This window comes from Microcaecilia unicolor, chromosome 14, assembly GCF_901765095.1.
Source record: "Microcaecilia unicolor chromosome 14, aMicUni1.1, whole genome shotgun sequence".
In the NCBI taxonomy this organism is placed as follows: Eukaryota; Metazoa; Chordata; class Amphibia; order Gymnophiona; family Siphonopidae; genus Microcaecilia; species Microcaecilia unicolor.
In genome coordinates, this window is record NC_044044.1 from 10,261,829 (window position 1) to 10,274,976 (window position 13,148).

The 13,148-nt window shown below is 44.6% G+C and overlaps 1 protein-coding gene across 2 annotated transcripts in view; it reads left to right on the plus strand.

Moving 5' to 3' along the window:
- Nucleotides 1-1,411, plus strand: part of LOC115457885 (membrane progesterone receptor epsilon-like) — a 60,633-nt gene extending 59,222 nt beyond the window's left edge. For both annotated transcript variants that reach the window (XM_030187558.1, XM_030187557.1), the window contains one exon: nucleotides 48-1,411. In XM_030187558.1, coding sequence (XP_030043418.1) covers nucleotides 344-1,378 — 1,035 coding nt within the window. In that variant the 5' untranslated portion in view covers nucleotides 48-343 and the 3' untranslated portion in view covers nucleotides 1,379-1,411. The remainder of the gene's footprint in view (nucleotides 1-47) is intronic.
- The last annotated feature ends 11,737 nt before the right edge of the window (nucleotides 1,412-13,148 follow it).

Here is a 13,148-nt window from a genome sequence, read left to right on the forward strand (position 1 = left end):
TGTAGCCTAATCCGAATGTATATATATGTGTTATATTTTACATTTAGAGAAAAGGACACTCCTCTTGAAGAATTTGAAACATACACCAGGAAATACAGACAAGTTTTTCAAGGATACTTAAAAATATCTTGTTATAATCAGCCAGAGAGAGGAAACTGCTCCAGATTAACCAGATTTAATTCACATTTTTTTAAAGTTTTCCCACTGGGCCATGGCAATAAAACGGTGCAGTTTTTCCCTCTCTAAAGATCAGCTGCAGAAACTATACTGCGAAAAATAAGGATTTTTTTTCCCAACAAATTTAAATGATTGCAAGAACAAAACCTTAATATCAAATAGGTACATGAAAGCCATGCTCTTCAGGGGGAGATCCCGAGCTAGCCTTCTGCGGTACACGGAGGTCCCACCTGCCGCAACAGAGTGCTTCATCCTGACTGGCTACCGCTCTATGGGTTGCAGCTTCAGTGACTGCCTCTTCTCTGCCTTCCGGGCCACCAATGAGACGGGCAACTTCTGGACCCACTTTCTGGCTGTTTTCATCTTCGGCTACCACTGTGTGGAGTTCTTCTCACGGCGGGATGCAACAGGAGCTTCTTGCCTTCTCTGCTTGGATCCCTTCTATTACCCTTTCTGGAGCTACTTTGCTGGGGTGTGTGGTCTGTTGGTTGTCAGCAGCATGGCTCACCTCTTCAGTTCCATGTCTTTGGTCATCCGGGAGATCTGTTTCTGTGTGGACTATGGGGCCATTGGCACATACACTGTGGGTTCTGCACTCGTCTATTTCTACTATATCAACCCCTGGCTTGGCGTGTCACCTCAGCTGCCTCTAAGTGCGTACATCCAACTTGACTGGTGGTTTGAGGTCCTCTACATTCCACTATGCTGCCTGGTGGCCTTGTTCTGCACCCTGGCCTGCTGCCATACTCGACAACGCTGGCAGAAGCATTGCTATCTGATCCGCACTCTGGTCTTCCTGTTGCCGTTCACCGTGGTCTCGCTACCCATCTTTTACCGACTTCTGGTCACCACCAGTGGGGACTCAACCCAGAACCTGGCCACCTCCTTCCTTCACCACTGCCTCTGGCTGGCAGCTTCGGCAGCCTTCAACATCACCAAGATCCCTGAGAGGCTGTCTCCAGGCAAATTTGATATCTGGGGTGGTAGCCACCAGTGGTTTCACTTCTGTGCATTCATGAGCATCCTTGAAGAGCTGCACATGATCCAGGGTGAGATGGAGGGGCTGGAGGACTTGCTCAGACCTCCCACCTTCCTTTCCACCTTTGGAGTCCTGCTCCTTCTCCAGGGCTGTATAGCTGTCGTGGTCTGCTGGTTTGTCCTAGGCTACAGCTCAGAAGGAAAGAAATTAGAAAGACACTGAAGCAGGCACTGCTACACCAAGATGCATTCACCTGCTATCTCCTGTGGCAAAAGAAGAGAAAACATTCAATAAAAAAAAAAAAAAAAGAATGTATTTTGCCCTTCTTTTAATTAGACATGTTTTCTAGTCATGGCAGTGCAGAGAGATGTGGAGGCTCATTTTCAAAGCACAATAGACTTACAAAGTTACACAGGTTACTATTGGGCTCATTTTCAAAAGAGAAAAACGGCCAAAAAGTGGCATAAGTCTGCATTTAGATATTTTTCTCACAAAAACGTCCAAATTGGTATTTTCAGAACCAAGTTTTAGAAGTTTTTCTACCAGGTCCGTCAGAAGTTTGTTCAAATCACAAGGGGGTGTATCAGGGGCGTGTTAAGTTTGGGACTTGGGCATTCCTAACACTTGGACGTTTTTCAGCCATAATGGAACAGAATCAAGACTAACGCTAAGACGGTTTGAGCTAGACCTGTTTTTATAATGAATGAGGCACAAAAAGGTGCCCTAAATGACCAGATGACCACTGGAGGGAATCGGGGGTGACTTCCCTTTACTCCCCAGTGGTCACTAACTCCCTCCCACCCCCCAAAAATGTGATTAAAAACATTACTTGCCAACCTCAGATGATATACTCAGGTCCATTAGAACAGCATGCAGGTCCCTGGAGTAGTCTAGTGTTGGGTGCAGTGCACTGCAGACAGGTGGACCCCATACCTCTCCCTACATGTTATACTTGTGGAGAAAACTCACCAGAAACCCACTGTACCTACATATAGGTGCCCCCTTCACCCATAAGGGCTATGGTAGTGGTGTAAAGTTGGGGGTAGTGGGTTTTGGGGGCTCGGCAGACAAGATAAGGGAGAAATGGTGAGATGTGTACCTGGGTGCATTTTATGAAGTCCACTGCAGTGCCCCCTAGGGTGCCCTATTCCTTTCCTGGGATGTCTGGAGGACCAGTCTAGTAAAAATGGTGGCTCCTTCTACATCCCAGTGGCTTGATTTTGTGCTTTTTGCACTTGGACGTTTTTTGTTTGAAAATGGACTAAAAAATAAAACGTCCAAATCACAAAACCTTGTATTTTCGAAAACAAAAGATAGACGTTTTTCTTTTTTGAAAATGACCTTCTTTCCTCCACTTAACTTTGTAAGTCTATGGGTCCTTTTACTAAGGCGGGCAGAAAAATGGCCTGCGCTGGTGTAGATGCATGTAATGGGAATGCGCTGGTCCATTTTTCAGCACGCCTGCAAAAAAGGCCTTTTTTTGGCCAAAAATGGACGTGTGGCAAAATGAAAATTGGCACGCATCCATTTTGGGCCTCAGACCTTACCCATTGACCTAGTGGTAAGGTCTCACGCGTTAACTGGGTGGTAATCATCAGCACGCATACAATGCCGATTACCGTCCGGTTAACGCCTTGAGCCGTAAAATAAAAAATATTTTCCGACGCATGTAGCAGACACACAGCAAAAATGAAATTATCGCCCAGGCCACGCGGTAGCCAGGCGGTAGTTCAAAATTGACGCACATAGCATGCCTCTATGTGCATTGAAAATGGACACCTTAATGTAAGTGAATTGCATCATTTATAGTTTGCTTTTACAATTTATAAAAAACGTACAGAGTAGACTAAATACCCTACTGCCAGCCCTCCATGCCCTAGAGTAGAGCATTCACAATCCCTGAGGAAAAGGCGTTTCAGTGATCACACAACAGCAACATCTAATGGCTAGATTTAGGACTCATAATTACAGGCTTCCAGAGGGAGCCCTGGTGCTTGGTTCTTAGCCGAGGATTATAACTACTACTGCTCCTCATCATTTCTATAGTGCTACTAGATGTACGCAGCGCTGTACACATTATAAGCAGGTACTGTCTCTGTCCCTAGAGGGCTCACAATCTAAGCTTTTGTACCTGGGGCAATGGAGGCTTAAGTGACTTGCCCAAGTTGAAAGGAGATATAATAAAGGGGAAGTAGTTGTAAATGAACGCTTATGGTGCCAGGTTCAACCTTGGTTCCAATTGACCGGGAAGCTCAAAACAGCTGGAGGACAAAGTAGGATCACAAACGTTTTCTATTACAGGTGAGGAAAGGATGCTGGTATTTCTACATTATATAGTGAATATACCTACTATGCTTTAGAGTATGTATTCCCCATGTTGCAACATGTTTCCTGTAGCTTGGCAAGTAGAAAAAATTGGATGGTCTTTTGGACAAGTGGGCTAACCCTCCATTTTACCGATTTGCGGCTTTTTGGATCTAGTGTGTCAACATATCAATCTTTACCTGTGGACAAATGGACTAAGCTAAAAGTCAATACATTTTTGTCTGTGATTGAATGAGCAATCCACACTGGCCACATGAACAACTGCGCCAGCCATCTCAGGTGTGAAAAATGGGTTAGCCAACTTGTCCGTAAGACCATCCAATTGAAGGAGTATCCCAATTTGCTCCGACATCACAAAACATGGTGGAGCAAATTCAAACTATAGAAAACAAGCAAAGAAGAGTGAGATATAGACTCCAATATACAGACACACATACACGCACAGACAAAACAAGGCAGGTAAACAATGATAAATGTATGTGTGACTGTGTGTAGGGGAGGATCATTTGTGCTGTGGCTGTGGGTGTGTTTGGGGGGATGTAGGGTGGGGTTGCGGGTCATGGGAGTGAGTCAAGAACTGTGTGTGTGAGTTGTAAATGACGGCAGATAAAGACCTGAATGGCCCATCCAGTCTGCCCAACAGTCACATCCATTCCCAATTCTAGATTAAATTAACAATGAACGTGATATTATATACTTGATCAAAGTAACATTGTAACATAGTAGATGACGGCAGAAAAAGACCTGCATGGTCCATCCAGTCTGCCCAACAAGACAACCCATATGTGCTACTTTCTGTGTATACCTTACCTTGATTTGTATCTGTCTTTTTCAGGGCACAGACCGTATAAGTCTGCCCAGCACTAACCCTGCCTCCCAACAACCAGCCCCGCCTCTGCCATCCAATCTCCGCTAAGCTCCCGAGGATCCCTTCCCTCCGAAAAGGATTCCTTTATGTTTATCCCATGCATGTTTGAATTCCGTTACCGTTTTCATCTCCACCACCTTCCTTGGGAGGGCATCCAAGCATCTACCATTCTCTCCATGAAAAAATACTTCCTGACATTTTTCTTGAGTCTGTCCACCTTCAATCTCATTTTATGCCCTCTAGTTCTACCGCCTTCCCATCTCCGGAAAAGGTTCGTTTGCGGATTAATACCTTTCAAATATTTGAACGTCTGTATCATATCACCCCTGTTTCTCCTTTCCTCCAGGGTATACATGTTCAGGTCAGCAAGTCTCTCTTCATACGTCTTGTAACGCAAATCCCATACCATTCTCGTAGCTTTTCTTTGCACCGCTTCATGGTCTATCTTTGTTGTATCTTGGACGTAGACCATAGAAGTCAGCCCGGCTCTGTCCTTGTGTTCCAACCACAGGAGTTGCTGTCAAATCCTATCCAAATCCGTTGTGTAATTTGCAGGACACAGACCGTAAAAGTCTGCTCAGCACTGTCCTCACATTCCAAATTACTGGACTTTCCATCGAAGCTCTCTCCAGCCCAGAGTTGTGAGTGTGTGTCTGTGTGTGTGTGTGTGGGGGGGGGGGGGGGTAAGAGGACATGTTTGTGGATAAGTACAAGTGCAGGTGTATGAAGTATATTGAGGATGGAGGGGGTGTGTGTGGGTGTGGGAGTTATGCAGGGGGATTGAAGGTATGCGGTTGTGTAAAAAGGTTAGTGTGTACATGGAAGAGGTGTTGCATGTTAGGTTCTGTTGGGGGGGGGCATGGGGGTTGGGCTGTGTGTGATGGGGTTTTATGTGGGTATGTGTGGATTTTGACCTACAAGTGCATCCACTCCGCAGCTCCTCATACCTTTCCGCTCTCATCTCTCCATACACTCCTCCCCGTGAACTCCGTTCGCTGGGTAAATGTCTCCTGTCATCCCCCTTCTCCCCCACTGCTAACTCCCGGCTCCGTTCCGTCTATCTCGCTGCTCCCTATGCCTGGAATAGACTCCCTGAGCCAGTACGTCAGGCTCAGTCTCTGGCTGTCTTCAAGTCTAGGCTTAAAGCCCACCTCTTTGCTACTGCTTTCGATTCCTAACCATGACTCTCTTACTCAACACCCTCACTTATCACCCCCTACCACTGCAATTTTCCCACCCCTAGCTGTCTGTTCGTCTGTCCAATTTAGATTGTAAGCTCTGTTGAGCAGGGACTGTCTTTTCATGTTAATTTGTACAGCGCTGCGTAAGTCTAGTAGCGCTATAGAAATGTTTAATAGTAGTAGTAGTAGTAATTGTATTGTGAGCTGTGGAGGTTATGCGTGTGCTCAGTTTATTAATAGGATTTTGTTTGTGAGAGGGCGGAAGGAATGGAGTTGTATGTTGGGTTGTAGCTGTGGAGTGAGTGGGTGAGAGGTGTACATGAGGATGTTTTTGAGGGATGTTGTGGGTGAGATCTATATACTATGGAGTTTATGAGTATGTGTAAGAGGTATATGGGCAGTGCTTTGGGTACATGGGGAGTGGGCGTGTGTCTATGGAGGGTATCGCTGTGTAGATATTGGATGTGGAAGGGTGTATGTGTGTTTGGGGGATATCTGTCTGTGTGTTTCAAGCAGGATGAAATCAGCCACTTATAGTTTATTGATGCTTACTATACCGTTTAAACTGACCATGCAGGACAAAGCGGTGTACGTACTAAACACACAGAAGAAAAGAAAAGAACTCCATTAATTAATAGGAAAGAGCAATCCATTCACATAAGAACAATGACAACAATAAACCATGGATAGAGGGATAAAGAGAAGGGGAAACAATATCAATGAGTCAAGAGAGAGAACAGGAGGAAAGGGAGGTCGGCAAACCTTATGTGTCTGGGACTCCAAATGCCTGTGTGAAAAGCCAAGTCTTGAGCTCAGCTTTGAACTGTTTAAAAGTAGTAGTGACGTCATTAAGGCTGCTGATATGAACCTGCTCTCTCAGAGCGCAAGACAGAACAAACATTTTAAACACAATCTGATGAATATGCACAGGAGATCTCGTGCATGCAGATGCCCCCAAAGTACCCAATTGTTCCTAGTAATCTCACATAACATAGTAAATGGTCCATCCAGTCTGCTCAACAAGGCAGCCAGACTTGTACCTGCACCCTCTATGCCCTGTGAAGTTCATTCAAGTTTTGCTTTGATTCCAACCTCCTTGTATATAGGGATCTTCTGTGTTTATCCCATATGTTTTTGAATTCCATCACTGTTTTTGACCCCATTACCTTCAGGCATCCACCACCCTCTACATGAAGAAGTATTTCCTGATGTTACTCTTAAGTCTATAACTCTGCAACATCAGGTCTTGTCCTCTGGCTCTGGAAAAAAATTGCTTGCGTATTAATACCTTTCAAGTATTTAAGCATCTGCATCATATCTCCCCTATTCATCCCTTCCTCTAGGGCTGTGTTTCCCAAGTCCGATCCTGGAGTACCCCTTGCCAGTTAGGTTTTCAGGCTATCCACAATGAATATGCATGAAGAGATCTACATACACTGCCTCCATCATATGCAAATACCTTTCATGCATATTCATTCTGGATAGCCTGAAAACCTGACTGGCAAGAGGGCGGGACCAGAGCTGAACGAGGGAAAGGAAGTCTCCCGAAGCGCCGCCCAGCAGCTCACACGCTTTTCACTGCTGCTGCTACCTGCCGGCTGCTGCCTGAAACCCGACATCGATGACGAGGTAATTTTTAACATTCAGAGGATGGGGGGACTGGAGCTTGGGTGGTCGGGGCGGGGTGACTTCAGGCGCGCCGCTCGGGGCCCCCTTGAGCGCAAGGCCCTATGCGGTTGCCTGGGTCTAAGACTGGCCCTGTTTGGATGTTTTTCTCACAAAAACGTTCAAATCAGTATTTTTGAAACCTATTTTTAGGCGTTTTTCTATGAAGTCCGTCAGAAGTGCGTCCAAATCTCAAGGGGGCATGTCAGGGGCGTGTTCAGGGCGGGACTTGGGCATTCCTAAGACTTAGACATTTTTCAGCCATAATGGAACAAAACAAAATCGTCCAGGACTAAAACTTAGACATTTTGAGCTAGATCTGTTTTTATAACGAATAAGGCACAAAAAGGTGCCCTGAATACCCAGATGACCACTGGAGGGAATCAGGGATGACCTCCCCTTATTCTCCCAGTGGTCACTAACCCTCTCCCACCCCCCAAAAATGTGATGAAAAACATTACATGCCAGCCTTAGATGTTATACTCAGGTCCATTAGAACAGCATGCAGGTCCCTGGAGTAGTCTAGTGTTAAAAGAATTTTACCAATGATACTCACGAACACCACGAGACCAAGACAGGCTTAAAGCAGTTTTATTTCTTGCAAGGAGACAAATCCAGCTTACCCTCATGAAGTTGTCTGCCCTCCTCATACCTTCCCGTTTCTTATATACCTTTTTAGACTCTCATCTAAGTGCAGCTGTACATGAAGCATATCTTTTAAGCTTGGATGAATAGGTTACAGTTTTAGACCATTAGGAGGTTTTTACAAGCTAGCCAAAAAGCATATCTAACAACATTTAGTTCTTCTTGTAACACACAAGGTCAGAAGCCATTTTTTTTCTTATAATCTACACTTGTTTAGTATATGTTAAAATGATTAACTCAATAATTTCCCTACATTTCCCTCCTGTTTATCATTGCTACATATACTTGCTCAAGTCTCTAAAATAGACTCAAGACATCTTCTTTTGTCCTGTGGATTCATGTAGTCTTGAGTCTGTTATATACCAATGGGAGATATGTAGTCTTTTAAGGAAGCCTGGCTATTGTCCTCATTATCCATATTTGTGGGAGATGGGGTCTAAGAAGGCGACCCCTACACATCCACCAGAGATCAGCTCTTCCTTGGTCTTGATTCAGGAACCAATCAAGATGGTATTTATGGCTCTGTTTTCCCATCAAACTGACCCGATGTTTGCAGTATGAGTCTGGTAGTGACTTCAGATTTTGTCGCTTTACTCGTCCTTTTATAGAGAAGCAGGTGTAGTTACCCCGGGTATGATGTTACTGCTGGTGGTCTAATCCTTCCTTTAGTGGGGTAAAAAGGTGTGACATTATAAGGCAGGTTCTGTTGGGTCTATAACTTCTGTTATATAGCTGGACCATGCACTGCAATCCTTCAGGATCATCAGATCCAATCTGAAGGGTATGGTTCCTAAGGAAGGTCTTGCCTTAGCACAAGCCACACAGTGTCACGATTGTGACTATTTTTCATGTCTGTGCTCACTTTGCCCCCTGGTGGCCGGACCCTGTGGTTGCTATGGACTGTCTTGTTCCTGTTTCTCAGGCATGTTCCAGAAGTCATTCCAGTCTGGATCTTCCAGCCTTCCAGACTTGCTTGGGATTTTTGGTACTATGCCTCACCCTTACTGGTGATCTCAGCTGTGAGATTGCCTTTATTAACCAGCTGGGAACTTTCTAGTTTGCCTTTGCAATGCTAAAGGTCTCTAGGTTGGTTGGTGTGCTGTGTAGCACTTCTGCCTTGCTTTGTTTCTTGCCTGTATGCCTTGCCTTGTTCTTGTTTTGTCTGTGTGCAGTTAAGCTCTTAAGCACTACTGCTTTTATCCTTCTTTGTGGCTGCTTGTCAGCCTTCAGCCATTGCTTTATTGTTTGTCTGTGTGGCCTAGCTTTGTGGCTGCCTGTCAGCCTTCAGCCATTGCTTTATTGTTTGTCTGTGTGGCCTAGCTTTGTATCCTGCCTAGCCTGCCTTGTTTGTTCTTTTCCTCTCTGACCTTCAGTCCCTGTTCAGTCAAGCTTGTTTCAGTATCCTATACCCTGTGTGAGAATCCTGAGTCCTGAATCCTGAATCCTGTTTTAGTCAAGCTTGTTTAGTATCCAGTGTCCGGTGTGAGAATCCTGTTGTTCCAGTCAGTCTGGTCCAGCATTTCTTGTCTACCAACTCCGTCCTGTAGTCCTGCAGGCCGCCCACACCTAGGGGCTCAACCTCTGGGGAACGGTGGTCAGCGCAGGTGAAGTCCGGTTGCTCCAGTCCTGTTATTCCAGTCTAGTCCGTTCCAGTATTTGGGTCCAGCCAAGCCAAGTCCGTTCCAGATTCCAGCTCCATCCTTGCTTGTTTGTCCAGTCCTGGTTGTGGGATTTTGTCTGCTGCTGCCGCTCCTTGACAGTAGCCCAAGGGCTCACGTTGTTCCAGTGTCCGAGAGCCTGAAACCGTGACACACAGTCAGACTTGTTCATTTTTTCAGGTAGTATAAATTACCCATGCCATCCATTCATTTTTTTCCTGGGAACCCGTTTTGAGTCCCAATTTTTCTTCAATTGTCAGATTAGCAAATCTGATCATTGTGGGTATGGGAAGTCTGAAGTTATCTCGAGAAATATTCCTCTCCAATATTTGGATAAAGAAATGTCCGATAGGATCAATCCCAGAAACGTACGCTCCTACAGCGTAAAACCGTTCATCTGTCTTCCGGGGTGTTTGTAGGGTAATTAGTAGTTTATTACAGTTTGTCTCACCTGTACACTTGGACACTGCCTTTTTTATGAAGGAGAATCTGCTTTGGATCTCGGTATCACCTTGTGTTTTTAGTAGGTAATACCCCCAAGGTGTGGAGCTTGTGCTCCAAATAGCTAGGTCCCATGTAGTGCATTGACAGGTTCCGGGAGTATTTGTGGGAAGGAAGCACACATATTTGTCAGACCATGTAATTCGCACAGCTGCCTCTCGTCCTCCGCAGCGAGCCAGTTCACAAAAATCTATTTTCACTGTGCTGGTCTGACCCTCATAAAAGGTCATGTTTTTAGGGGGTTCAGGAAGCCATGTACATGCTCATTCCATGGGATCAGTTCCTTTGTGTAATATTCGGGCTGCAATAACTTGGCGTTTTTCTCAAATGAATGCCTCCTGTATTCAATCGAAGTGGTCTTGGGAATTATTCCCTTCTGGTTATCAGGATTTAATGTCTTTTTGATGGTGTCTATAACCTAGAATAGGAGGATGATAAGAACTATACCACAGATTGTTCCTAGGACCAACCTGATTGTTATCTGTCTATCGGTCAAGGTCTTGATTGCTCTCTTCTTTTCTAGTCATCTGAGGGGACTCCAAACTGTTGTCTTAGTCAATTGCTTACGTGGGTCTTCTGGATCAGATGTCAAGGCCTCCATTTCATCCCTAAATTCTCGCTTGGGTTGTTTTCTTCACCGGGTTTGAGACGAGGGTTCCTATTGAAGCACCTCCCCATTGTAGCCGGGCTTACCCCTGCGAGAAGTTGGTCTACGCTGGTTGCCTAATCTCAGCTCCAGGTCCTGCTACCTTCTTGCAGTGTGATAGGTGTACCCAGGTACTTTGTTCCGCTATTTTTACAGCTGTAGGGGTACTCAGGAGTACTTGGTATAGACCTTCCCAGCGGGGTGAAGCCCAGTTTTTTTCTCTTGATGACGTTATCCAGACTCCCACTTGAACCTTTCCAAGCTCAGTATGCTCAGGATCTACAAGCTGATCTGGAATGACATTGGACAAAGAAACTTCTTTGTTAGTTAACATTTTCTTCATATATGTTGCCATTGATTCCTCAGCTTCCTCATGACTCTTATCTAATGAGGCAAACTGAGGGATCACATACTGCTTCCCGAACAGAATTTCAAAGGGAGTCAGTCCTGTCTTCCCTGCTGGTGTTATATGCATATACAAGGTGGCCAAAGGAAGGCAGTATATCCAGTTCTTTCCGGTTTCTGCCATTATTTTTCTCAATTTGCTCTTGAAGATTCCATTGTGTCTTTCCACCAGTCCTGCCGACTGGGGGTGGAAGGTGCAATGGTTCCTCAAGTCAATGGCCAGTTGTTTCCCTAATAGAGAAATTATGGAATTCACAAAATGGGGGCCATTGTCACTGTAAATTCTCTCTGGAATGCCATACTGTGGTATAACTTCTTTTACCAAAGCCTTAGCCACTGTCAGGGCATCAGCTGTTTTGCTTGGGAACGTTTCTATCCATTTGGAAAACATGTCAATGATTATTAAGCAATATTTTATGTTTTCACATTTATTCAATAAAATCCATGCATACGTACTGAAATGGGTACTTTGGGTGAGGGAAGGTGCCCACTTGGGGTCTGAGTCTTCCCTGGAAATTGTGCTTAGCACAAAGCATACAGTGTGAACAAAAGTTTTTAGAATATTGTGAAAACCTGTATGCTGTGAATATTCTTGTTACTATTGTTACCATCCCTCCTGTTGAGACTTGGCTTAGATGCAAGAAAATAAAGTGGGAAGTGGACCAATGACTTCAGGACATAGAGACTGAGATGATATTCACGAAGCAAACTTTATTGTAGACTTGACACAGTACTGTGTTTCGGCCACAGGCCTGCCTCAGGAGTCTTTAACAGTGTAAAGATGTTGTTTGAAAGGTTGTCCGTCTTGGGTAATGCACCAAGAGGATCAACACAGAAATGTCCAATGCTTTTTTGTCCCCCAAAAATCTTAAAGATCATAAAGATCAAATCTGGTGTAACAACAAGTAGCCTCATTCTTTGATGACCACCGAGACATGGCTTAGCACATGGCTCAGTATTGCAGCATATCGGAACAAATATTTTGGTAATATATATTTATTTTCAGTAGATAAGTAAATGTCATCTACAAGGGTGGCTCCTTTTTTATCCAAGATTGTCTTTCGTGTTCTGGGGATGCGTGTTGCATCTGGCATAACATTGCCAGATCCAGAAAGGTTGCTTCTCCATCGGTTTGGAAAAGAATGTCAAGTAAAGGAGCAAATAGTGCAGCTTCTTTTGCTATTTTGTCTGCAAAGGCATTGCCTAAAGAAATGGGATCTGTACATTTAGTATGGGCTGCACACTTACAAATAGTTATCTGTCTAGGAAGTAAGACTGCATCCAGTAATTGAAGGATAAGGTTTTTGTGGTTTATTTCCTTACCCGTAGAGGTTACCATGCCTCTGTTTTTCCATTGCTGTGCAAAGGTATAGACAGTAGAAAAGGCATACTGACTATCTATGTAAATGTTGACTGTCTTAGTCTGTGCTAGTTTACAGGCCTCGGTCAGGGCTACCAGTTCTACTGCTTATGCTGAATAAGTTACAGGTAATGATGCCGCTTTTAAGACTTGGTCATGGGTTACTATTGCAAAACCTGGAGCGTGTGTTCCATCAAGGTTCCTTTTACTGGAACCATCTACAAATAAAGTGAGGTCAACATGCTGATAAGGTATGTCTTTTAAGTCAGTTCGAGGTAGCACCTTCTGGGTTATTTCTGCAAGACAGTCATATAGGCTACCATCAGTTGCAATGGGTACCAGGGTTGCAGAGTTCAAGGTGGTGCAGCGTTCAATAGTCAGATGTGGCTGTGACAATAAGCTAGTCATGCAGGAGAGATGTCAAGAGGGTGATAGGTATGAAATCTTGTTTTGAAGTAATATTACTGGGACTCGAAGTGTGAGTGTGTGGAAAAGTACCAGGGTTGCGGATGCCTGTATTGACATAGAGGCAGCCACCACGGCCTGAACACAGTGTGGAAGGGCGCGGGCAACAGGGTCTAGTCTACTAGAGTAATAGGCCAATGGCCTCTGTTTGTTTCCATGTTCTTGTGTTAGTACTGAAGTCATGTACCCATCCTTACAGTCAACAGTTTGGAAGAATGGTTTAACATAGTTTGGTAATCCTAAAACTGAGGAACTGACTAGGACCTGTTTGAT